General features: G+C 49.4%; 8 protein-coding genes across 8 annotated transcripts; 4 read left to right on the forward strand and 4 right to left on the reverse strand.

Annotated features, from left to right (window-relative positions):
* Positions 1-386: 386 nt before the first annotated feature.
* On the forward strand, positions 387-1,196 carry ANOM_004328 (Ser/Thr protein phosphatase family protein; the record flags this gene model as incomplete). The annotated part of the gene is made up of 1 exon (XM_015549585.1): positions 387-1,196. The coding sequence occupies one exon, from the start codon at positions 387-389 to the stop codon at positions 1,194-1,196; it is 810 nt and encodes a 269-aa protein (XP_015408886.1).
* Positions 1,197-2,017: 821 nt separating this feature from the next.
* ANOM_004329 (guanine nucleotide exchange factor DCK1) lies at positions 2,018-8,370 on the reverse strand (the record flags this gene model as incomplete). The annotated part of the gene is made up of 3 exons (XM_015549586.1): positions 2,018-4,674; positions 4,719-5,099; positions 5,283-8,370. The coding sequence occupies 3 exons, from the start codon at positions 8,368-8,370 to the stop codon at positions 2,018-2,020; spliced, it is 6,126 nt and encodes a 2,041-aa protein (XP_015408887.1).
* Positions 8,371-11,057: 2,687 nt separating this feature from the next.
* On the reverse strand, positions 11,058-15,858 carry ANOM_004330 (GTP-Rho binding exocyst subunit SEC3; the record flags this gene model as incomplete). The annotated part of the gene is made up of 7 exons (XM_015549587.1): positions 11,058-11,985; positions 12,036-13,153; positions 13,237-14,348; positions 14,414-14,719; positions 14,788-15,240; positions 15,312-15,440; positions 15,660-15,858. 7 exons carry the CDS (start codon positions 15,856-15,858, stop codon positions 11,058-11,060), a joined length of 4,245 nt encoding a protein of 1,414 aa, XP_015408869.1.
* Positions 15,859-16,633: 775 nt separating this feature from the next.
* ANOM_004331 (nucleolar and coiled-body phosphoprotein 1 family protein) lies at positions 16,634-17,845 on the forward strand (the record flags this gene model as incomplete). Its single annotated transcript, XM_015549588.1, has 2 exons — positions 16,634-16,681; positions 16,742-17,845. 2 exons carry the CDS (start codon positions 16,634-16,636, stop codon positions 17,843-17,845), a joined length of 1,152 nt encoding a protein of 383 aa, XP_015408868.1.
* Positions 17,846-18,284: 439 nt separating this feature from the next.
* On the reverse strand, positions 18,285-20,146 carry ANOM_004332 (F-box domain protein; the record flags this gene model as incomplete). Its single annotated transcript, XM_015549589.1, has 2 exons — positions 18,285-19,020; positions 19,074-20,146. 2 exons carry the CDS (start codon positions 20,144-20,146, stop codon positions 18,285-18,287), a joined length of 1,809 nt encoding a protein of 602 aa, XP_015408871.1.
* A 926-nt stretch (positions 20,147-21,072) lies between these two features.
* ANOM_004333 (cytochrome P450) lies at positions 21,073-22,772 on the forward strand (the record flags this gene model as incomplete). Its single annotated transcript, XM_015549590.1, has 3 exons — positions 21,073-21,404; positions 21,548-22,575; positions 22,636-22,772. 3 exons carry the CDS (start codon positions 21,073-21,075, stop codon positions 22,770-22,772), a joined length of 1,497 nt encoding a protein of 498 aa, XP_015408870.1.
* Positions 22,773-22,931: 159 nt separating this feature from the next.
* On the reverse strand, positions 22,932-23,811 carry ANOM_004334 (mitochondrial 37S ribosomal mS37 domain-containing protein; the record flags this gene model as incomplete). The annotated part of the gene is made up of 3 exons (XM_015549591.1): positions 22,932-23,218; positions 23,323-23,402; positions 23,559-23,811. Coding segments are annotated over 3 exons (390 nt in total), but the record flags the coding sequence as incomplete, so codon positions are not given.
* Positions 23,599-25,589, forward strand: ANOM_004335 (DnaJ family domain-containing protein; the record flags this gene model as incomplete). Its single annotated transcript, XM_015549592.1, has 3 exons — positions 23,599-23,625; positions 23,896-24,357; positions 24,408-25,589. 3 exons carry the CDS (start codon positions 23,599-23,601, stop codon positions 25,587-25,589), a joined length of 1,671 nt encoding a protein of 556 aa, XP_015408872.1.
* Between the last annotated feature and the right edge of the window lie 125 nt (positions 25,590-25,714).

Genomic DNA, 25,714 nt, shown 5'->3' on the forward strand with positions numbered 1-25,714 from the left:
TTGCCAATTTGCAGTCGGTTATCTATGACGCCATGTTGGCCCCTCCCCCATCTAAACATCTTTTGACTTTATAAACATCCATCACCATCACAACACTCACTCTACCCTAACAAAACACAACCACCTACACTCCCTCCCTACCACCCTCCAACCAAAACACACACACACAATCTACAGCCCCTTAAATACCCCCAAGAAAAAGAAACATAAAAATGACCATCAAACCCGCATCTGCATAATCTCCGACACCCACACTCTAACCCCCAACCCAGCCCCAAACACCACCAACCCCTACCGCCACCCCCTCCCCCAGCTCCGACATTCTGCTGCACGCCGGCGACATAACCAAAGTAGGGCTCAAAGCCGAACACGAAGTGATCCTGGCGATGCTGAAGGAGGCGCCGGCGGAGCTGAAGCTGGTCGTAGCGGGGAACCACGACATCACACTAGACGAAGAGTACTACACACGGATCGGGCACTACCGCCACCGGTACCGGACCGACCACACGGCGGCGTCCGCGACAGCAGGGAAGGAGAACGTAGGGGCCTCCGACGAAGAAGAAGGGCGGGTGGAGTCGGTGCGGGAGATCAAGGCGCTCTGGACGAGCGAGGAGGCCGTGAACGCCGGGATCCGGTATCTGGAAGAAGGGGTGCAGAGGTTTACGCTGGGGAACGGGGCGCGGTTCACAGTCTATGCGTCGCCGTATACGCCGGAGTTCTGTCAGTGGGCGTTTGCGTATGACCGGGGTACGGACCGGTTTAATGCGCCGCGGTCGACGGCGGAGGGGGTGTTTGTGCCGCCGAATCCGGTGCCGGACGATGGGGTGGATATCATGTTGACGCATGGGCCGCCGTATGGCATCTTGGATCAGGTGGTGGGGTCGCATGCTAGTGTGGGCTGTGAGCATCTGTTTCGGGCTGTGGAGAGGGCGAAGCCGCGGTTGCATGTTTTTGGGCATATACATGAAGCTTATGGAGCGACGCGGGTGGAGTGGAGTACGCGCAATCAGTCGATGATTCAGTGTGATAAGGAGACGACGCTTGAGGATCGCTGTGCGTATACAGATGTCAGTGGGGAGTCGAAGAGTCCGCTGAGGGTGGGCGACGAGACGCTGTTCGTCAATGCGAGCGTGGTGACGGTTCAGTACCAGGCTGTGAACGCACCGTGGCTGGTGGATCTGGAGCTTCCTTCGTGAATATTAAGGGATTGCATGTTAGCATCGTCAACGTTGGGTGGTTGTTTGAAATTGCATATATAGAGGAGTCCTCTTTGGCGTACATACTATCCTTGTTTTGCATCTTTGGATGAGTGAATTCAACCTGTCGTGGATCAAGACTGAATTCCAATTGTATTTCGACTACTGCGATAAAATATTATCTTTACGGGGCTAGTTTATGGTTGAACTAAGTGACGTGTTTTTGATTATATATAATTCCCATGGTTCAATCTCTTTATAAATATCCAACTCCCGGGACCTTCAGCCATCCTGCACCTACGGGTATAAAGGGGTCCACATAACAAAGGGTAGAAGAGATGGTTGGAAAAGGGAGTGACCATATGAAAGGTAGTAAGTAGTGAAATTTACAAAGTGGCCCAGGATTATCTGAACAAACAAAAGAGACGTCGCGATCAGCAACAGACCAAAAGGGAGATGAGAGTAGGGATAGGTATCTGGGAGGTATGTCTGATGTATCATGTCCTGAATGTGAGAAATGAAGAAGAGAAAAGAAGGAGAAGGTAAAAATGGTCAAGAATGCAGATGAGAGAAGAAATCAAAGAAGCCGCCGGAACTGTCACCAGCACGTGGCATATAAGAGAGGCAAAGAAAATAGAAAGTATGATAAAGAAAATTTTGAAGGAGGCATAGCAAAGAACAGGTACGCTGCGATGCAAAGACAAAATGCTTTAATCAACAGCAAGAACAAGAAGAGTAGTGAGCATTAATGTCCAGACATTAAAAGAATAAAGGCGGGAAGAAAGGTCAAAGAAAAAAAAAAAAGGCAGAAACCAGCGATCCTACTCTTCGCGGACTGCCATGCCATGTGTATCAGATCTAAAATCGAGGCGACTACCCTTTCGCCCAACACCCTTAAGCAGGCTGAATCTTTTCATAACAGAGTCCCGAACACCCCCGGTATGAAAGTTGGTTTGCTGGGGAATTTTCGGGCTACCCAAATCAGGGCTTCTCAGTGAGGTCCTACTGCTCTGTGTCACTGGGCGAGGATAGTCACTAATAGAAGGAATCGTGGACCATCCAGATTTAGGGCTGACCACTGACGGTCGGTCATTCCCAGAGGCCCCTTTGTTTTGTGAACTTGTCCGACCAAGGGTCTCCTGCGATTTCTCTGGTTTCGCGCCTGTATCTTGGGAAGCACCTGAAAGTTGACTTATCTGCGCTTGGGTATCTTCAGAAAAAGGTTTCGTGATTGACAGCGACGAGGCATGCTTGTGCAACTTCTCTCCAAAGAAGCTTCTGCGCCTACTCTGAGTATCCCGTGATTGACTTGTCGTCCGGCTGTTTATTGTTGCTGCATCCTCACGGTCCGTATCCTCGACCCGGCTGTTTTCAACTGGACCATTATCCAGTTGCGACTTGGTTTCTCCATTACCATTGATCGCCCAGCCGCCTGCCGCGGGATTTACACGTTTGAAGGGGTTCATGATACTAATGACTGATGGCCTTTGGGAATGTTTGCGGGTGTGGCTTTGCCGCGAAGAGCGGATCAGCTCCTGCTCCGGAGTGTTGGAGCGCAAAGCTGCCTGCCCTTTACGGTCTTGTAAAGAGCGAGGGGACTGACGCGGTGCTGAATGGGGTGTCTCTTGTACGACAGGACTAAGAGAAGCAAGTTCAGGGGCAAACGCCTCTTCGAAGCGGCGCATCAATTCAGCCTGCGTGGCTTGGTGCGCTGGACGATAGAAGAGAGCCAGGGCTTGTTTAATTGCCAAGGCGTGATCAATCAGAGCGACAGCTAGAGCCTGGTTCAGAGGATCAACTGGTGTTGGCGTATCTTCATGCTCAACATCGCCTTGCGGATGCGACAAGAACTGTCGATAGAGGGCTACGCAGCCGGCGGAAGGCGATTTGAGATCTAATAGCTGCTCTAGCGCCTCTGTTAAGTTCGATAAGCTCATGTCCTCACCAGATGCGGCGCGCCTTTGCAGCAATGTCAGTTCTTGAGTCTTGCGCCAGGTTCGTTCAAGGGCGGTTTGCATGGGGGTAAGCGCTAGCTCTTCAACTGCAACCACTTCACTTCTCCGAAGGATATTTGGGAATGGCTCTGCAGTGGTGTAGACTGCCTTCTCCACCCATTGCTCCTGAACATCCGCACCACGGATATGTCGTTTTATTGTTGAACTGAAGCGGCAAGGCTCGGAAATCAAGAGGTGATCCCTTACAGATGAGGGGACTTTAGATCGTTGATAGACCGGATGTGTCATATCGCGGTGAACAGTTACCGGGCTGATATGTAAAAATTGGCCCTCATAATCATGAACCTCTCCCGGCGATACAATCTGTGCAGCCGGATGTTCCCTCTGCATACGGTCGATGAAGGAGGCCATACGATCGGTTGGAGAACATTCAAAGATGAATTCTTTATCCCGTAGAGTTGATGGGAACCCGAGCCCCTTGTACAGCACACGGAAGTAACGCGGGAATTGTTTCTCTTCTTTGGCAATAATATCGTATATCTTAGCCATCGAGCTTTGTGCCCGCGAGAGCTTGGCGAAGTCCATGATGGTATCTTCATATTGCTGAGCTAGCTCCTTGTAGCAGACGAGTGCATGTGCCCAAGATTTCGCATCTTCAAAGAATTGAATAATTGAGAAGTACAAGGACTCTTTCCTCTCAAACGAAGTCTGTTCTGGGAAAGGAGGGTTAAGAAGCTCGGGAAGGGATCGCCTGGGGTCCCACTCATAGAGATCGGCATGGAATTGGAGTGCAAGGCCAGCTTCAGTGAAATTTCCTGCTGCGGCTTGGAGCTGAGCCAACTCATGAACATAGCGAATGAAGATATCTTCACGGCCCATGTCTTTCATGTACTCCATCAGCCTGAGGGAATGCAAACTTTCAGCCATAGATCCACTTTGGGAGGCCACAAATAGATCAAGAAGCTCATCTACAGTTGCGATAAGCGCTTTGACCGCATTTGAGAGGGTCTCGTCGAAAGAAGAACAGCTCTCGAAATGTTCTGTCAACTCAGCAATGAAGAGCTTTTGGACAACGCCTTCGTTCATATTCTTCGTTTTGAAGAGATTATCCAGGCTAGAAATGATCTCCGTTTCAATAATGGACAGGTCCTGGTTAAGACTCCATTCACTGAGAATCATTGTCCGCAAAATCTCAACCGCCACATGTCGCAAGCCTTCGTGGACACTGAGGCACAATTCGATGATAGGGGCCACAAGACCAGGGACATACTGAACCTGATATCCTCCAAGCTTTTTCAGGCCATACTGCTCCCTCTCTTCATCTGTGGTATCCCAGCCTATGGCTTCCCAACTGGAATGCAGCAACTCGGCGCCTTGCTCACGGACATCGCCAGCGATCTTCCAGATAGCACGCCGTTTCTGCTCCGGGAAGGTCTCGAGAGCTAGGACGTCGCTCGACACGACCTTTAGTAGGGTCATAAAAAAGTTTTCCCATAGTCGTGTATCAAACTTCTCTGCATCTTCTGGCGTCGGTAGGAATTTGGCGATCAAAAGCGAAGAGAGATACTCGAGCTCTTCACAGTCGCCCGGTGGTTGTATACATGAACGCTGAGCCAGCTCTCTGGGTATGCCTCGCAATTCAAGATAGAAGTATGGACCTCAAAAGCCTGGGAGAGAAAAGTAGCAAGCTCCAAGCCCTTCAGCCGAGGTCGCTTAGGGTTAGGTATTGCTGCGGTGGCTGCCATGATTGCAGACAGCTCCACCAAAGCTTCATCAAACTTTTGCGTTTGCTTGGACGATTTCACCTGGAATGGGAAGGATTTGCTGAAGAGCAGAGAGAGATAACTGGTATCTTCCACACCGTCGGGTATAATGGTGTAATATGAAGAGACTATCTTGGGCATGAAGTCGTATACGTATGGGTCTGGCTCCTTCGCGAGCTCTGCAACTATTGCACAGTTCAACCGAACTTGATCACGGTACAAATCAGAGACAGGTCCGATTGCCCCCCAGTATGGTGCCAGCCAACCTATACAACTGGAGACCAAACTTTTCCTCTCCGGCCCAGTACTGAATATCTCGAGACGTGTATAGTGCTGTATCAACACTAGCTTATAAAGTATTAGCATACCTTTAACATCTTGGCACGAATCCATAAAGCTGAGAGCTATCATGATTACTTCGTCCTTGGGAAGCACTTTTGTTAGCTCCGGCAGCCATGTGTGAAAATGTTGGACAACAAGAGTCTTGCTTCCAACCATGGAAGGCGAAGGATTCTTCATGAGAGCCTCAAGAGATTTGAACATCATGTGCAGGTCCCGGTTGAAAGTCGATTGAACACGGGTGATCCCGATGCCCTCCTCCTTCACTTTCTGCTGCTGCCTAGCATTGATAATGAATTTAAGGACGTGCCGTCCCACTTTAAAAGTGGCACGAAGGTTACGAGACTGCTGACCATCGGAACCACCCTGTAGGAGACGTTGATAGCTTCGAATGAGGCATGGAGTGGCAAACGGGAAGTTAAATTGGTTCTCAGCGTAATGGTCGACTAATGGGCCAAGATTGAATCGTCGGTCATGAACGATCCCGAGAACCATGACCAGGTTCTTGAATATTAAGTCCTCGTATTCCTCATTTCCAGCGTTTTCTACCAGGATCCCAAAGAGTGCGTCGAAGACACTGCTTAGTTGCTTGACAATCTCAATTTCTGGAACGAAAAGGGCCCTCTTCAGCGTATCCAAGACTTCACCTACTGGACGTTCACGCCAGTTCAGTAGACTTAGAATCACCTGGTCTTGGGAATACTCCGTGCTACAGAGGCTGGTCTCCAAGCGTAACGTAGCCAACGGCCCCGTGATAGCCTCGTCCTTAGCAGACTCATTCTTGCCCAGTGAGCTCCAGGGGAGCGACAGATAGACTCCCTTGCCATTCTCGATACTGGAAGTTAACTTGTCATAGGCATGTAGCAGTAAAGAATGAGGGCCATCTCGCATGAATGCTTGATTGTCCCATAGCGGCATCCAAGCAAGAGCAAATGGAAACTCAGGCGCGTTTGCGATGCTCATGATCAGATGGGACCCAGGAATTTGGTCCGTAGGAATATTGAGGCGAATGGTCTGGTTCCAAGGCACACCTCGTGCAGCTATCGTGGTGCGCCAAGCTGTGTGCGCCGTATTGTTGGACGAGGGGAAAACACATCGTTCTATCCGAGCTCCTGACGAGGCACGTACCTCAAGGGTCAACTGTAGATTGCGGAGCTCTGAATTTGTCGGCACGGGAACTTGGCCTGCTTGAGGATGCGAAAGTAAGGCCTCAGGAGGAAACGTAGCATGGGATATTGTTACATAGATATCTGATCTAGGTTTTGTCGGAGCCTGGGAAAAACCAATTCTCCTAGTTTGGACGACGTTATGCATGATTGTAGGATTTTTCCGAACCAAGACATCTGAATCAGTGCCCACAAAGGGGTATAGGTGTAGATGAAGCCGAGCGGCCCGTGGAGATCTCACATACTTCCCGCTTGGGCTTGGAAGCAATGTGCGAATTACTTCATCGAAGCCATCCGCATGCCCATCCCCATTCTCATTTTCTTCTGACGAAGACCAGATGTTTATTACTTGTTCAGTATCCTTGTCTTGGCCAACTATCTGTGAGATCTCTAAGACACCCACGCCTATTGTGCGGATCTGAGTGGTTTCCTTCGTCGGCTGGCTATTGGCTTGTTCTTGGTTTTTGCTGGACGTGCTCTCTGCCGATTCGGGCGAGCCTTTGGTAATCTCTTTACCTTGCTCGGCGCTTGGAATGCCGCGTGGTTTCGAGGTCCACATCATGCTGCGGCGGGTCTTTAAACTGCTCTTGCCTTGTTGATTGCCCCCCGTTGATGTTCTGGAAGCGGAGGATCCCTCCCTAGAAACTGAAGATCTTGGTTGAGACGGGAGGCTTGTCGAGGCAATTTCAGGTGCTCGAACTGCGACGACCAAGTATAGCTTGGGCCCGTTCGCAGATCCATCGCCGATATCTGTGGCACACAATTCGGTGAAAAGAGTCTTGAGTTTACTGCTCTGTCCCATACTTGCAAATTTCTCCGGGGATGGGATGTCTAAGATGTATGTTTCGGACAGAGGGTTGAGGCCACCGGTCTCCGACTGAGAACACAAGTTCACAGCAAGCGTAACAGGACCAGGAGAGTTGCCCGAAACTGCATTGACTTCTAAGAGTAGGTGATGGATCGTTGCAACGTCGGATGGATTTGTGGGACTGCTTTCTAGCATGCTCATCTCAGACTGAAGCTTTGTCAATTGGATGGCGGAATCTTCGCCGGTCAATAGGCGGCCCCGTTGTTCAGGATCCCTAACGATGACGTCTCCGCTTAACATTTTATTTGCCCGCACCAGTTTCCACACGACCTCTTGTCGCAACCCTTCCTTCTCCTGTGCGGTGAGCACATTGTAGAGAAGCTGTCTCCTGGCAAGATCCAGTTCTTGAACAATAGCCGACATCTCCTCGATAACGTCATATTGCCGGTTAAGTAAGAGTTGATGAAGGTTCGTCGAATGCCATTCGCGTAAACACGAGGCAATTTCGTCCACTAGAGGTTCCGACAGGGAGGTTGGAGTCTCGTCACCGATCTTGAGCATAGGTACAGGTGCAGCCGGTTTGGGGCCGTGCGGGTCTCGGGGTGTCATTGTGATAGGAGTGTGAGGCAGGGACGGCGACTTCAACGTAGTGCTATATGGCGAGCGTGGGATCTGTTGATCATCGTCTAGCTTGTGAATGAAGATTTGAGAGGGTTTCCCTTTTTTAGCAATCACAACGTTTGATACTTCCCCAGTCATAAACTCGTCATCATGCAAAGAGACCACACTACTCCTCACATCGCCGTCCGGGCCGTCCCCTGGTTCGATACTCCTCCTGTCTCCATTTGTCAAAGTTCGCTGCCCGTCTGCATCGCCAAGGACCTCGCGAATCTCGACACAGTTGCGGGGGAAAATGCCAGAGAAGACCCTCGCTTCCAGGGTCTGTCCTTTTGTGCTCGTTAAGCCCGCCAACAATGATGGCGGAGCCACGAGATAGCCGCGGCACCATTCTCCATTGGCACCCCCTTGTTCTATTATGTATAGCTCATCGCCAAGCTCCAAAGGTAAATCGGCTGGGGTCGAGGGTTGAAACGGGTATATAGCAACAGCAAAAGCGATTCGAGAGAGAGGCCGCCAGGGCATGTCTGCTATCGAGGCGGCCGTTTAGAGCGCACCCCGCAGCGGTCGTCAAAACTGCTGTCAGAGGAATGGAGGTATCGGTGAAGCGGGGGCGAGAGTGGGTGATGGAATTATTTGTTGATCGATGGATTGTGACGCTACATGCAGCTCTCCTATTGTTGCGAAAATGAGAGGAATTGGGGGGTTTCGAAGTGGGCGGATTGCGAACAAGTAATCGAGTGACTGAATTGGTATCCTTAAAGGGGGGCGAGGGCCACTAAAAGTCTATCACCAAATCCACACTGTTAGTAGCTGTGATTTCCAGCGACGACCGCGTTCGAGACTCAGGCGACACGGTGATTTAAAGAAATTGGATGCAATTGAGAGAAGACTACTCCACATAGGGGTGCCGAAATACAATGGGGTTAACAAAAACGGTCATCCAAGTGGCCATATCGATTAATTGAGCTTTTTCTCCCAATTTCTTTCCTCCCCCTAGCAGTGGATGCCAGATGGTTTGTACTGTGGAGCCCAACCATCTGTATTCATCTTGGCGGGAACTGTGGAGAAGCAGACGAACGAAGGGGGAGGGGATAGAAGGAGCTTACCACGAGAAGAATGTTCCATAAGAATTGGCACCAAAAGAAAATATGAAGACGACGTGGTGGATCGCAAGAGATTTGGGGGATGGATATAGAGAGCGTAATCCCAAGGAATTGGGGGAAGAATGATCGAGACGGAGGAATCGCGATCGTACTAAGAGCCTACTTTAAGTGACCGGCCACAGACTAAAGTAAAGGACCTCGAAAGGGTAAAGGGCGGAGCGGGAGGCGGAGAACGCAAGGGTTAGTGGGTGGGAGGTGCCTGAGGCTAGACTCGTCCCCTAGATGGATGTTCCATGAATGGGATGAAGTGAACTTTGGGTGGGGTTTCTATATTGAGGGATTTTCCTGGCTAGCATACAATTGCCATCGGATGCCGCTTATATATACATATATATCAATATATCACTCGCATCGGATTCAGGGTACAGGATTGGGAGTACGGAGTAGAGGCGGTCGAGTCAAAAGGGCCCACTTCGTAGGACTAAGAAGACAGGCTGGTTTTCTTTTGTCTCCTCTTGTTCTTTTTTAGGTTCTTCTTTCTGTACTTAAATGGGTCCAAGGTTTACTTAGTAAGGAATATTATACACTTAATTCGAGGTGTTATTTATATTAACTTTGACAGAGTTATGGGGGCAAGTCACCCCCACAAGTGAAGCTCTCCTGTCTCAAAGCTGTCGATCTATACCCCATACCATATTTCTTCACGGTAGTTAAATGGAATACAATATAGTCTACACATGCCTGCCGGTCCAGGGCACCTCCAATACGAAGAAAAGGCCCGTGAGTTTAGCCCAAAAACTGAGAAGTACATTCGAGCCATTCTTACTCCGAAAACAAAACAGCATCTGGCAATTAGTGGCACCGAGGTGGCTGGAATAGTACACTTAGACGATATAATAACCTTATCGGATACATTTCTTTGTTGGGCACTAATAATACCTTGTGTGGAGCCTCAGGGATGAAGGAAGCTTTCCATAAAGTTGATCTATAAAGTTTAGAAGTTCATCTCATCGATACATGAAATTCTTCTAATGTAGGCCTTCAATCCCGTGGCTTAATATATAGACGCGTTAACTGTATCACCAGGGGTAGAAGAAGAGAGCCTGGCACGAGATAAGTGGAGTGTTCGCATTCAAGAATCTGATATATCAAGTAGTATAAATAAATATAAGGTAGTGGAGTAATTGAAACTCCTGCAGAGTCACCAGCGTGTTGCGCGTTGCCGCTTAAACATTTACTTTCTCCATCCATGCTCAACTCCTGTTAAGATGGCTGGGATCCGTGCGAATTAAAATCCGGCCTGAGCAAGGGATTTCCCATATTACTACAAGTGCCGTACTTCTTTCCTTCTCTCGTTCATTATTTCCCTACTGTTGAGTCCTTTCTACTTAGAACCTAGTATTCGTAGCACAAGAATTGCTTGCCGATTGGTCCATTGTACGGTGATTCCGTCCACTTCTTTTCGACGATGCCTGTACTGTACTAATTTATTTGTTACCCCCTGTTTTCACATAATCCATGTCTACCTTTTCTAGAAATTGATCATATTACCTGTAATTACATATGTGGGGAGGGGCTAAAATGATACGCGCGTTACTTGAAATCGTCCATCAATTGCCTCTCTTCCTTGTTGGTTGAGTTTCCTGGTTCGCTGGGTTGACCTCCCAGTGGGAAGGTTATTCTGGTTCGCCAGTCACCTTGCCTGGTTGAAACAACCAGTCTCTGTACGCATATGGCCCATTATGGAGGATAAAAGCTCCAGCAAAGTGGTGACAAGGTCATAGTACATTCATATCACTATCCTCCTCAAGATGTCCAAGACACCTATATACCACCAATAGTCATGGATCATGCAGGAGAATGATAAACTAAGGCAAAAAAGAACATGAGAACGGTGATATAACGCAGTATTACTCAATCCAGACGCCCCATTTCTATGACCCATGGACAAGGATAAATGCTTCCGTTGCTCCCCATCCAGCAAACCAGTGCAAATAGAACAGAAAAGAGAAAGGGTACTTGTAGAAGGCAGAATCTCAGAGGGAAAAATGAACACCCAAGCAGACAGAGAAGAGGTGCTGATTTGTTAGTACACAGGGCATCCGGTTATTTCTTGAACATGGTAATTGCATCCTCCATACGCCATTCGAGGTCTAGTTGGCCTTCGTACACCGTAGTGAGGACGCGTCGAGTGCGATCATACGCCCCCTCATACCGACTCTCACATTCTCGCAGCACCTTCAACACAAGGCTACGGCTGAGTCCAGGGTCATCGGCATCGCCAAAGTGCTTCTCCACCCGTTTCTTGAGCGCCTCAATACCACGCCGCATTTCTTTCGCATCGTACATGGCTAAAACTTTCTTCGCTACCGAGCGCGAATGGCTAGGGCGGCTCGAGATATCTGCCGGGTTGCTTGTGGTCGCCAATAAGCTTTCCGCTGATTCCACGAACTCAAGTAACTTGCCCAGTGGCCGGTGAATGACAGAGTCTAGATAAAGCTTCATATGTTCATGGTAATCTTGGTAAGCCCGCTCGCGCCATTTTTCTAGCACCGGTAGGCCTCGAACATCTACCTCCTCAATGTAATGGTTCATATTCTCGATCAGAAGTATGTGATAGTTCAGTGCCTCCTTGTCTTCTGGGTCGCCCGAAGTTGCCGCTGCGCCGTGAGGTTGACCAGGAGCTTCTTTGGCGATAAACTTAAGTGACTCCCACATGGCACGGTTGATGCGGTTGTAAGCTTCGTTAACGCTGATTCGAATATCACAGAACTCGTGTGCGGGCTGTGACAGCATATTTTCAACAGCCGCGGAGAAATGGGGAAAGACGCGCATGAAGGAGATGACCCCCCTGCGCTTGTTCACCTTAACCTTGGTGTCTTCAATTCCACGTATCTGCTCGTCCACAAAGCGATTAAAGAGACCAATCAACCGGGAATGGAGTTTCTGGAGTGAATGAACAATGAAGTCTTGGTTGGTGTCTTCAAAATCCAGAACAGCCTTTTCCAAAGCAAACAGGATGCCTATTCCTTGTCTGTAACAAGTTAGCGCGGCAAGAAAGGGGTTGCTTCGTGATGTACTTACAGAGGATCAACCTGGATGGACAAATCCACAAGGTTCTGCATATCGTTCGGCCAGAATGAAAATAGTTCGTCCATAATCTGTTCCACCTTCTTTGCCATTCCTCGATCGGTATCGTGCAACTGCTTGGCGCCAAAGTCGGGTAACCGGCGTTCCTCAGGGTGAGCAGATGCAACGAGGTCAGGGAAATCGACGTGCGACAGTGAGCTTAGGTGGAAGAAGTGAACTAGAAAATTCTGCTCCTCTGATATCATGCTCAAGGTCTCATGAAGAGCCCCTGCAAACGCTTCATAAGGTTCCAGACGTCCATGCTGTTTGTCACCAGAAGGGAGCCGTAGACCCGCTGCAGCCCTCATAGTCTTTCCTCGTTTCACGGTCAACTTTCTGGCAGCCAGTGTGATGCCTTCATTTTCCTTCTCTTTCTCCTGATGTGTGAACAGAAGCTCGTGCTCCTCTCCAGAGGGCTTTCTCGACGCCTTTTTCCAAGCAAGGCTATTGTCCCGAAACTCATTCTGGTAAGGTTGTTTAGCCTGTTGTTCGTACAGATTGATAAGCCCATGCCACTCTGCACTGCTGACTTCCTTTGCGAAAAGCATCAAGGCATTATACATCCACAGCTCCCGGCGGAAGTATTCTCGTGCTCGACTGTCGAGTTTCATAGGATCTCTCGTGCTATTAGCAGCAGTGTCGACCCTTTTTTGTTCAGCAACCTTGTAAGCAATAGCCATAAACTGCTTAAGTCGCTGCAAGAACAACCGGGACTGTGAGCGATACTCCTCTTTCTTCTCCTTGATCGCACGCATTTGGCCAATTTCCGTATCAGCATACACACCCACACTGCCGTGATCCCCAGCCGCATCGGCTAATCGCCTCTTATTCTGCCATATATCAGAATCAATCATCAACATAGCTTTATACAGCGTTGACAATGCAGTCTCAGTATCCTTTAGCCCGTCAGGGTTACTGAGCGAGGCCTCTTTCAAGGAGCGTAAGTCAACAGAGGAGATAGAAAGAGTTTTCAGCAGATTTTGAAGCTCGTTATGGAGTAGTTTCTGGTTGGCGGTCTGTACTTGCAGACCTTGAGACTGCGTTTCTATATATGATACATCATCATGAAGGGTCTGTTCGCGGAGTTAGAAAATACGCAGAACAGCATGTACAGACAGAGTGACGGAATATTCGTTGTGCGGGCTTGGTGACTTACATTGAGTTCATGCGAGTACAGAGTTAGAAGATTATCCAGCTCTTCACACTCTTCGATAGTCTTATCAATCAACTTGGCAAGCTGGTCGATCTTTCCTTCTTGCTGCTCAAGATTACCTAGCCAGCTGGTAGCCTCAACACGACCGATCTCACGGCGGATATCCGCCTCAAGATCTTCGATTTTCTTCTCATCATTCAAGCGTCCATTCCACCCAAGATCAGTCAATATGTCGTCAAAGTCTGCACCACGTCCACTTATACTGCTGGGATCGATCCCAAGCGCCTGGCAGTATTTGATGGTATTGTCTTCGTGGCGTCTGCGGCGTCGACCATCAGGAGATGGAGACACAGACCTCGCTCGATCGTCCGTAACGACTTTCACGGTAGCTCTCGAAGTGTCTCTCGGTTCCTCCTGAGTCTCCACCGACGTAACAGTAGTTTCTTCAGCGGCAGCCTGAGTTACTTCAACTGTTGGTGGCTCCAGTATAGGAGACTTGGCTGGAGAGGGCACTTCCTTCGCTGGAGATGGAAGGGCTGGTATCTCTTTATCCGGTGTTTCGGGGGATACCACAGGTTCAATGGCTGTACGAAGTGAGGGCGCGGGCACCACTCCAGTGATTCCATCGGGCCCATTGTTTTCCTCAGCTTTTTGTTTCCTTGCGGCTGCTAATAGTCTCTCACCAGCACCACCAGGCCTCGGCTTGAAAGCGCCGTAAGTGGTAGCGGCTTTGCGAAATGCCCCGACAGCTTCCTTGCTCTGCTTTTTCTTGATCATAGGCCCCAGGCCGGGGCGATGTGCATCCGCCTCGTTTTCAACAGGTGATGTGGGTACCTCAGGGGGACTGGCTGGCGGAGAGATCGGCCCGCCCTCTTGGACCAATTCGCTGGGTTGCGATTCCGTCTTGCTTACAGGTGCTGTTGTTTCGGTAACATCGGTGGTCGTCTGAGCGTTGGCAGCGTTTGACGTGGCCAGCTTCAACGCAGGTGGTATCTCGACAGGTTGCGTATCGGGAGTGTGTTCGGGAGCGATATTGTCGTAAGACTCCGTGGGAGCCTCGGGGCTGGATTTCTTGATACTGCCTTCATTGAAAGCTGGGTTAGGCCCCGGGTTGCCTGCTGGACTTGGGTTGGCATTCGGACTCTCACTCGGAACCGATTGTGCGTGGTAGGCCGGGAACCGTCTTTGTTGTGCTTAGGCGAGCTGAAAGCCAAATCCTCAGTGCGAGGCTTTGGCTCTGGCACACCTTTCCCATCGCGTAATGGCGGTGGCTGGACCTCAGGGCGTGTAACTAGGTTACGTTCAGACTCTCCACTGGGTCGATCCCGCTGATTCGAAGCCGAAGCGGCCAGTAAACTGGTAGGAATGTCCAAGCCCCTCGATTCGGGAGATACAGGTGACTTGTGCATACGGTTTTCAGATGCAAGGCGCTCAGTTGAGCGGGGAGGTGGCTGGTCTCGCTGGTCAGGGGGAACTGGCGGGGGTGCTGAGGCGGTACAGGCGGTGGGGGGATGCTTCTCCCAGATTGACCAGACTGGGCAGTAGATGGTCTACCCATCTGATCCCGACTTCGTTGGGCTCTTAGGGATTGCTCTTCAGAGGGTAGCCGACGAGGCCCATCCCGGCTAGGTGCACGACTCGAGTAAGGAGACTGAGGCCGGCTACCATGGGCTGAATATGGTGGGCCTGGAGGAGGAAGTGCCACATCAGGTCGCGGGGGTCCTTGGCCAGGGTGTTTAGGGCCTGGAGGGGGCATGCCCACAAGAAATTGTCGCTCGAGATCATCGAAGCCTATTAGCTCCGGTATCTTCCCCGCGGTATATTTTTTGTAGATTTTCACCAAACTACCGATAAAGAACTCCTTCTCCTTAGATGTCCTGGCCTGCCAGTAATAGGGCTTCCCAATTGTCACCACAAAGCCAACATTTGAGGCCCATTGTTTTTGCTGTTGTTCCAATGGAGACGATGGTACCCAAGCATTGAACGATTGTATCGCAGACAGGTCGTCTAACATCCAAGTTTTCCCAATCGAAAACGAACCATCATTGTTTTCTCTAGCCTTATGCACACGCACCTACCTGACTTTCTCACAGCAACAATTATTGCTCGAGGCTTTTTGTTGTCGGGCGGGGAATTGGGCGGAGGGGGTGAAGACGGATACGCAGCATCTTCCGTGATGCGAACATGTGTTATGTAGGATTCAGCCACTAGGAACAGTAGGACAAGTCAGCAAGCAATCCGCGAATCCACCCTCCATGGTTTGCGCTTGGTCCTACCCTTCGCCGTGCAAAGATCTTCGTCCAGGTCTTAGCAGGCGCGGCAGATGAGAAAGCGGCCACCTATTATACACGATTTGACATGACGAAGCCCATTTCAATCAAGGCAAAGCGACTAAACCAACATTGCGCAACAAGAGAGATACATACACGTGCCATCGCCATCTTTCCTTGTGAAGCAGCTTTGGATGATCCGTCTCTTCTCATCTTCGAATTTCTCAGCCCTCGACATTGTAGCCTCACCATGCCCAGTATGACCTCCATTGCGACCTTCACCGACTCGACGCGGATCCCTTTGAGGGGGGATCTCGCCGGGATGCGGGCCCCGCGAGCGATCACGACCATTCATTATTGCTTTCCAATTGCCGGGAGCCTGTTTTACTTAGGAGGTACCAGAGGCCAGGTGAACATGATCGGGTGTATCGGGGTTAGGCTACACGGTGCGCGCCGTGTTTGGAGGACGGCTGGTGAGGTAGTTGACTCAGAAAAATTAAAAGAAATGTCAAAGTATAGAAAGAAAGCCAAATAGTGGCAGCATGGATTGCTGGCGTTGAATCAAGAGCCCACAGAGAGGAGCGAGCCGGTAGTTGTACAGTAGCTACGTACTGGGGGAATGGACGGCGGGCGCTAGTAACCAGCGGGCGGAGAGCTCGTGGTGACTGCATACTTACGGAGTATGTACTGCGTCCCGGAGGTTGATATAGTGCAGCCAGCTGCCGTCTATTTGATAGACTCGAAGTTGAAGAACCTAGAATTGGGAATTCATAGTCACATATTCTACATCTTGAATCCTTTTGATTGATTACATCTCATAACCTCAACTTAGTCGTACTTTTCCTCTTCACGATTCCAGTGGAGTATTGTTGGTTTGCATAGATTGGCTGAAACTCAGCATGTCACGAGGGCCCACGTGAATGAAACTGTCTGTGATACTTTGGTTGGCCAATCACAGAATGCGCTATAATTGACCGCTTTCTTAGCGTTTTTTGCCCTTTTTTTTTTTTTTGTTTTTTTATTGTTTGCTCCAAGGAAACCTTTGAAAACCTATAGACGAAGGTTCAGTACTTCGTACAGTGATAACACAGTCATTGTATCTGGGAGACGCTGAATATAAAACTATCATTATGGCTGGAAAGAAATCTTCTCCTGCCAAGTTGGCTCAGGATAAGAAGGTGGGATGGTTCTAGTCATTCAACCAGGATTGATTTACTGACAATTTTCGGCTTCGAAAGGCCAAGAGCGCACCATCTATTCCTCCCCAGCTGATCGCCTCGATTGAAGCTTTTCTTATCGAATCTGGCTTCACCAGTACCAGCAAGGCCTTTTCGAAAGAACAAGTCAGCAAATCCGTTAGCAAGTCGCCGTCCGACACCAAGAATGTGCCACATTTGATCGAAATTTTCGAGAAGTGGGCAGGTACCGGAAAGGCTACCAAGGAATCTTCCGATTCCAGCTCATCAGAGACCTCCAGCAGTTCCAGCAGCAGCGAAGAAAGTTCCAGCAGTTCGGATGAGTCGAGCGATTCTGATGTTGAGATGAACGATGCGCAGAAAGCGCAGTCGAAGAAACAATCTAGGCGCTCCTCTTCCTCCTCGTCCTCGTCCTCTTCCTCTTCCTCTTCCTCTTCTTCCTCTTCCTCTTCATCTTCCTCTTCCTCTTCTGCCTCCGATAGCGATGCTGATGATGAGAGCGAGGAGGAGGCGGCAGCCCCTGCTCCTGCCAAGCCTCAGGGTACTAAGCGGAAGGCCGAGTCTGATTCCTCTTCTTCTGAGTCCGAATCCGAGTCAGACAAAGCCCCTCAGAATAAGAAGACAAAGGTCGCTGCTAAGGAAGACAGCTCGCCCTCAGACTCTTCATCATCGTCCTCAGCCAGTGACAGCAGCAGCAGCGACTCGTCATCCGATTCTGACTCCGACTCTGATTCTTCCTCTTCCTCCGACTCGGACAAGGAAGACGGAAAGGGCAACAAGGCTTCTTCATCCTCTCAGAGTTCCTCCGGCAGTGAAACAGTTCAAAACTCCGACTCGGGTGCTCAGAAATCTACTAACATTTCGACACCGGTGACCGGTTCGTTTAGTGCTAGCCCGGCCCCCGGATATGGGAAAAAGCACACTGGCGCCCGCCCTACTCCTCTGGCTCTTCTCAGTGAACAGCCTACCGACCACCTGCTTTCAAACGACTACGTCCCCTATGCCTATGCTGACAGAGCCTTCAAGGATCTCTCGGTAACTCGTGGCAAGGGCTTCACGAAAGAGAAGAACAAGAAGAAGCGTGGTTCTTACCGTGGTGGTCCCATCGATATCTCCGGAGGCAAGTCGTTCAAGTTCGAGGATTAAGTTGAGGCTAGTGGATCGAGTTGGGTTGTGCCGGCTGTCGTCATGTTCAGCATACCATCCACTTTTTAATATGCTCTACAAAAGTTTAGACCCTTAGATCTAGGTTTACATATTTAGATCGTTTTGCCCATTTCTTTATTCACAACTACAAGCAAGGCGCTGATGGAGCTGGGACTTCTATTCAATTATTCGTGCAAACTTTCACCTAAACAAAAAGTCAAAATTTTTAACAATTGTCTCTAAATTACTGTTGTGACCTTTAAAAACCCATGAACCAACCGAATACTTCCCTATCTAAGAGTCCCCACCATAAACATCGACCACCCTATATTGATAGTTAACTACCAAGCAACAAACCAACAGCACCAAAAACCAACACTCCGAGATTGTATGCCAACAGAGGAACAAAACGTTATAGGGGTCATCAAGCCATCCAATTTCAATCCCGACGTCTCCAGGCTGCAAATCTTTCCATCGGGTTCCACCTCCGGTCCCAACCCGTCAGCTGCTCATTTTTGATATTACTCTCATCAATATACGCGAACCTCTTCTGTGTCCTCAATGGAGAAGTTGTCGTCGTGTCATCAGGTTCCGGCCGTTCGTACCCAGACAAATCCAGAACTCGCTCAGGGTTGTAAATCGTCATGTCCTCCTGAATTTCTAGGTCTATATCAAGCATTTCCCGATACCAATCCCTGCACGAACCAGTCAAGTCATCAGTTGACATGAAGTCTAGTCGAACGACACCGTCAGTGATCCCGGCGTATACCGTGGGCGACAGAGGTGACGGTGAGCACAGGGAGTATATGGCACCGCGGTAAGGAGTGGATTCACGTTGGCGCCTCCGAGGGGCATTTGGGTACAGTGGCGGTGCGTAGAACAGGAACATCGAGAAATCTTTGCGGGGATACTTGATGCTCTCTACTGGGGGTGCAATCTCTCCTCCTGAGGCTTTTCGACGGCGCACGCTGTGCTGGTAAATGGAAGAAGCCCTGGAATCTGTGTAACTGTAGGTTTTTGGCATCCGGAGATCGAAGATCTTCACCACGGCATCTGCGCCGGCTCCTGCGAGAAATCTGTCATGGCCAAAAGGGTGAAGGGAGTAAATTTGGTTTTGGTCGGTTGGGTCTTTATAAGTGGACTCGAATGCCCGGTTTGAACGAACGTCATGGAGTCTGCGCAATCGTCAGCTGTATCGACAAGCATTGATAGGGGCAAGAGATCGTACCTGATTAGACGATCACCCCAAGCAGCGAGGAATGTACTGCCAGGGGACCCCGTAGTAACCTGTCCGCATAGAGGTGCCATTGCATTGACAATGACACTTGCAGTAGAGCCAAGCCGTACGTCAATATCTAATGAGCGCACGCTGATCTCTCGCTCCAGCGCCAACCGTTCCGATGAAATGGAAGAGATAGCCAGCGCATTCTCAGAGCGCCCTGTGCCTATAGCAAATAGGGTCGGAGATAGAAATTTAGAGCACTTATTACGTGCTGCAAGCCTTGATTCGATTACAATATGCCCAAAGGGTTCAACCACGTCGTCATCCTTGGTAGTACTGTAAAAATTGATCGTTCCATTTTTGTCATGTGCAGCCAGAATCGGGTCTGGTCCTTCGCTCAGATCGATATGTTCGAGCCCAGAGTTAGATGTCTGGTATCGCTGCACGTATTCATGTGTGTCCTCGTTAGGCTTAAGTGCAACATGGAGAAGCTCGCCGCGCATTCGACCAAAGATTACATGCTCCTTATCGTCCGCTTTGCGATAATGCCCCGGTCGCAGGATATGCAGACCACAGATGTCATCATGGCTGCTGACGACATCCAAATCATCGAAAATGGCCCATTGGTGATTCCGGGCTTTTCCATGTTGTTTGATTTTCATGACAATCTCATGCCCGCCGCCCCAAGCGAGCACCTCCCTGCGGTCCGCCCATGTGCTCCCGTTCCAGGTTTCATATGAATCAATTGCAGGGCGATATCCAAGGGTGGGTCTGTCGGTTCGCGTTGTAATTCCCAATTCAGCACGAGTAGGAGGCTTCGCAACGAAGCGACTAACTACCGCATTTTTGTCCAGAGCTCGAGAGCGAGATGTCAGAGCTTGGGTAGTATCTTTCCAGAATGAAGACGGTACAAAGCCAGGAAACCGATGCTCAATAAATGCGCGAAAAACACGCCCATCCTCGGCAGATACAACCCCATACAATCGTTTGCAGGTCTGCGCGATATGTATTAAGTCACTGGCAGATGGTAGATAAGTTGCAATGAGATAGATTATCTCCACAGGTAGTTTAGACAACATAGTGAAGATCTAAGCTGTTTTCTAAAGGCGAAGAATGCTGAAGAGGTCTAGTGGCGATTTCCTTGAAAGTACATGAGTATCCGAAACTGTTTGTAGATGTACACGACTCACATATGTACTCTAGTCTAAAACATTACCGACATCATAATCTGTCTGTGAACGTATATCTCTAAGGTCCTTTCCACGGTGGTTTAGGACATGTTGCAATCAACAATAAGGCAAAGGCTGTTTGGACCATCAGCCTGGGAACATAGCAGTGAGGCCATGGTGTGAGACACTCGAATACTCTTCGGATGGCAAAGGATTCATGGCAAAAACTGTCAGAGGAGATATTTTACACCCACACACATTGAAAAAGAAGACCTAGTAGCTAAAGATACAAGACAAGGGTCGTGATTGTGATATTGCGTTGTGGGAATTCGGGCATTATGTCATAAATGAATTTCCAATCAGATTCAATCCTGCGCTTATTTATCAGCTCCGATAAATCAATAAATCTTATCTCCGCACTTTCTTCAACCTTTCCTTATCAGGTCTCTTCAAATGTGGGGTGTTTGCAGACTGAAGGAACAATTCAACCATAGAGACGCCACTCATTACTAAATAGATTCATAGTGGTCTTCTTAGATCACCGGGCACTCATCGGATACGGGGTTTGTTATCGTGTCTTTTCCCCAAAGGATTGCCAACTCGACTCCTCTCGTCAAAAGTTTCTATATGCGGGGGAAGCTTCTCCTAATGGTAGGTCCACCCTGTAGCAAGGGTCCCTCGGCATCGACCGCTTTTTCAACCTGATAATGGCTGGCGAGTCTTGCAGTTAAATACAAGGTATCCATTATCCCTTCTCCTGGTTGCACACAAGTCTCCTAGAGTCCTCTTTGTCACACCCCTTGTCTGATCTTGATGCCAAGTGAACATTTGCAACCATGGCCGGATCGCCTATAGTAGCTATATCAGCGATTGTCTTGTCAATTACCTTGTTATATAAATGTATTGTGTATCCCCTATTCCTCTCACCACTGTCCAAGATCCCCAATGCGCACTGGACAGTTCCTATATCTCCTGCTTGGATGCTCTGGAAGCGTTTCCGGAGTCAAAACAACCGGACCATCCAGGCTGCCCATGAAATACTTGGGCCGATTGTGCGGCTTTCCCCATCAGAGATATCCATCAATTGTGTTGAAGGTGGTATCAAAACCGTTTACACAGGCGGATTCGAAAAGCATGAATGGTATCCACGGGTATTCGGGTCACTCGGGTAAGGTTATACTCTATCAAACTGTGACTGTCTTGACTAGAGCTGATAAAAGGCTTCATCCTATAAAGCACCGTCAGCATGTTTACCATGATTGGCAGCAAGCCCCATTCTGTTCGTAAAAGGATGTTATCTAATATTTATAGCAAGTCATACTTGCAGTCCTCGCCTCATATGCGTCTGATCTCGGAGACTATTTTGTTCGATCGCCTCTTTCCAATGATCCAAGAAGCAGTCTCCTCAAACGCGCCTATGGAGGTCCATGATCTCAATCAGGCACTCGCCATAGACTTTGTATCAGCGTATCTCTTTGGCTTGGCGAATGGAACCAACTGGCTTCAAGATGAACCCTTCCGGCAGAGGATGCTCCACTACTACCAGGGCAGGAAACCGTATGAGTTCTACCACCAGGAAGTTCCTGGCCTTGTATCCTGGACGAAGTCCATTGGTATTCCTTTGATTCCTAGATGGTGCGATGAGGCCAACGCGGCGCTTGATGCTTGGTGTTTAGACCTCTGTGACAGAGCAGAACAATGCCTGCAATCGACCGACGCCGGTGTCGAGCCTGTGGCATACAAGCAGCTCCAGCAAGCAATGATAAAGCAGTCCTCACAAAAGGGAAACACAGAAGAGAGCCCGGAGCAACAGCGGATCGAGATTGCCTGCGAAATGTATGACCAGCTCACTGCTGGTTTTGAAACCAGCGCAGTCGCCCTCACTTACCTGTTCTGGGAGCTTTCTCGTCATCCGGACCTGCAAGAAGAGCTGCGGAAAGAGCTCTTGACTCTCGAGCCTAAGATTCTGTTTCCCCCACCTAGTGCGTCAAGGGGCCTGCCTCAGGCAAAAGCGGTTGATTCATTACCTCTCCTTGAGGCCGTAGTTACGGAAACGTTACGCCTGCATGCCCCAATCCCTGGAATACAGCCTCGTGTCACACCTTATCCATCCTGTACCCTGGCTGGGTACAGCGATATCCCTGCAAACATCAGAGTTAATGCGCAGGCATACTCGCTCCATCGCAACCCTGATGTGTATCCGGATCCTGAGGCATGGCAGCCTAAGCGGTGGCTTAAAGGTGTCAACTCGGATTCCGACCTCGAAGAAAGAAGGCGGTGGTTCTGGGCCTTCGGGAGTGGCGGAAGAATGTGTGTTGGAAGCAATCTGGCCTTGCAAGGTAAGTTGACCACTGCTCCCCATATATAAAGCTTCCCCAAGCTGACACCCCTACCCATAGAAATCAAACTAGCAACGGCGGCCATCTACAGCAACTACAAGACGTCCATCGTAGACGACGAAAACATTGAAGCAATCGACGCCTATACGATTAAGCCCCGCGGAGATAAACTGGTGTTGAAGTTTGAAGCCGCGTAGATCGTGTCCAAGTGTTGACATGCCCACAATCACTATGATCATTAGCTATGTCTTCTCAATAGTTAGGATTGAAACATGTTCTTTTCTTTATAACATAGCACATGTAATGTACAGAAGGGGATGCCCGTAATACAAGCTCACATCCACCCGCAAACGAAAAGCCTATAACTCCAGATACATAAAGATTTCTTTCCGAGCCCGTCAAGACTCAATCTAGAGCCTCCACGCTCATCACCCATCCCGGGAGCCCCCAACAACCAATATAAAAACCTTGCTTGATACCATCGTATAACCGGTATGATGCGCGACGCTTCGGGATATCAACAAACATTGCAGTCAAAGAATTCTTAACCAAGAGTACCCTCCCTCTTCTTGGGACCGACGACCTTGGGGTACATTCTCATGAGGTGGTAGTTGATGGTGTTCTTCTTGTTGCTCTTCGGTTTCTATATTACAAGAAGAAAGATATCATTAGCACGGCTATTCCAAAGCGGACATGGGCCAGGAAGTTGGGCGTAAAAGCGTAGCAGAGTGAAATCAAGATACGTACAGGTGCGTCCATGCATTGCCTCAATTGCTGCTCAAGGGCTGCGCATCCCTCCGCAGTGTATCCAGCCGACGCCCAGCAACCTATCAGTAAACCAAGGTTAGCATATCATCCCGGTGGAAAAATTGTTGACAGCCCCATGAGCTGCCCCCGGAACACGGAAGCTCGACAATCGAACACGGCAAAAGTCCTATTTGGAAAGTCCCGGCGACAGGGATTAGAAGCAGGAACAAACATACTCAGCATCGAAGACATGACTGTCACACAGGGGTTCTGCTCATGCTGGTTCGGACGACGGACTCGAAGGTGAGGGATGGTCTGCAGACGGACCGGGTTGAGACGAGTCGTGGCACCTTTCGGGGGCATATTGACGGTGTTTCCGGTGCTCTCTGAACTTCTGCGACTCAAGGAACCCAAATTCAATTGATTGGATAGACGGAATGCCACCAATAGCGCCGGTGCAGGTCAATGTATAGTCGTGGGCTCTGGTTCCAAAAGATGTCGGAAAGCCTTCGGAGGTGCCAAGACATTTTCGGCAATTTTGCCCGCGGAAGTGGCTGACATAACACCCTATAGTCCTGTGAGTTTGACTATAGTTACAGGGCCATCGTTGGAGATAAGAGCTATCTGCTACTGTCATTACAACTCATTCAGGTTTGCTTTTCTTTAATATTGGCGGATATGAGCAAACGGCATGCGGGAGCTTTCAACCTCAATAACCTATCCGCATTATCTACAACAAAAAGTCCGAGATCGAGATGTTTCACCGCGATAAGCCAGTGGCGAGATGCAGATTCGAAGGCGAATGAAAACAGCGAGACTACGCAATTACAAGATGGACATAAAGAAGAAGGCGCCATGGCGCGAAGATTATCGGAAATGACAGAACAGGCCATGCTTGAAGGAGGCCGTTCGGCGCGAAAAAATATGGAACACGCGGGGTTCTCGGATGATCTGAAGAAACAACTTGAAGAGAGAATCACAGCAACTGCATTCAAAAGTGACCATGCAGCCGCCCATGCAGTTGCCGATATGCCTGTATGTACATATGCAATGATGCTGGAGATCCCTAAACTAACGTTCTAAAGTCGAGTGCAGGTCAAGGAACTCAAGATACTGCCGCAGCTGAGCCATGGTCGGGAACGGAGAGCCTTCACGATGTCACACTGCGCATGCTGGACAGCTCGAAGAAACCTATGCGCGTACCCTACAAAATCCCACAACCAAATCCCGTTGATATGCGTATCTCTCCCAAGTCTTCAAGGTCGCCTGGTCTCCGCCTCGCCGAAGCCAAAGACCGCACATCTACGTACACCCTAAGTCAAAGCCCTGGGGTATCGGATGAAGAACGTGAGGCAATGCGGCGAGAAATGCGAGAGAGGTTCACTCCTGGTGGTCGACCAATGCCGATGACGATCCAAGGGTTAGCGTCACTTGCGAACGAACGGATAGAGGATGCGATGTCGCGCGGCCAATTCGATCGAATAAAACGAGGGAAAGGTGTCAATACAGAGACCGACCATAATGCAAATAGTGCATTCATCGATACAACTGAATATTTCATGAACAAGATGATTCAAAAACAAGAATTGGTTCCCCCGTGGATCGAGAAACAACAGGAGCTGGCGAGGGAGATTGATCGGTTTCGCCAGCGGTTAAGAACCGAATGGAGACGGCAAGCGGCTAGATTAATTGCGAGTGAAGGAGGATCTCTGGAAGCTCAGATGAGGCGTGCTCAGGCCTATGCCGCTGCGGAAGCCCGTTTGGCAGAGAAAGTCAAGATAGAGCGATCGTTCCAGGAGCTTTATAATGTCGAGCCATCCGCAACGAATCCGAACGACGACGAAAACCTAGCCTCTACGTCGTCTGAAGTCGAAACCAAAGAAACCCCCCGGCTGCCATATGTTTCGCCACTACGTGACCCCCAGTATCTTTCAACAGAGCGCTCTTTTTATGAGCTAGCAGTCAAGAATCTCAATACTCTCACTCGCTCTTACAACCTGCAGGCACCACCTGTTGCTCAGAAACCGTACATAAATCTGGAACGTGAATTATCTACGTGCTACGCCGATGTAGCACCAACTTTAGCCGAGGAGATTAAACGGCGCGCGACGGAGAGGACCAGTCGTTCGCAATCGGTAGGCTCTAAAGCGTCCAGCATTATCGAGTCCCTAAGCACATCAACTACCGCACAAGTTTATGAGGAGGATAAAACTAAAGGATATGGATTCAAGGAATTCTGGCGGGATTTGTTTTCAAAGAAAGATTAGCGGCTGGACAGCCATGTGTATATATGTTTGATGTATATATTGTACGATAGTGCCATGTGATATGGAAAGGTCATGCTCCTGTCTAATAAGCGTCGTAAACCCAGACCGTTCCGCATTAGAAGATC

This window comes from Aspergillus nomiae, assembly GCF_001204775.2.
Source record: "Aspergillus nomiae NRRL 13137 chromosome Unknown contig00065, whole genome shotgun sequence".
Lineage (NCBI taxonomy): Eukaryota > Fungi > Ascomycota > Eurotiomycetes > Eurotiales > Aspergillaceae > Aspergillus > Aspergillus nomiae.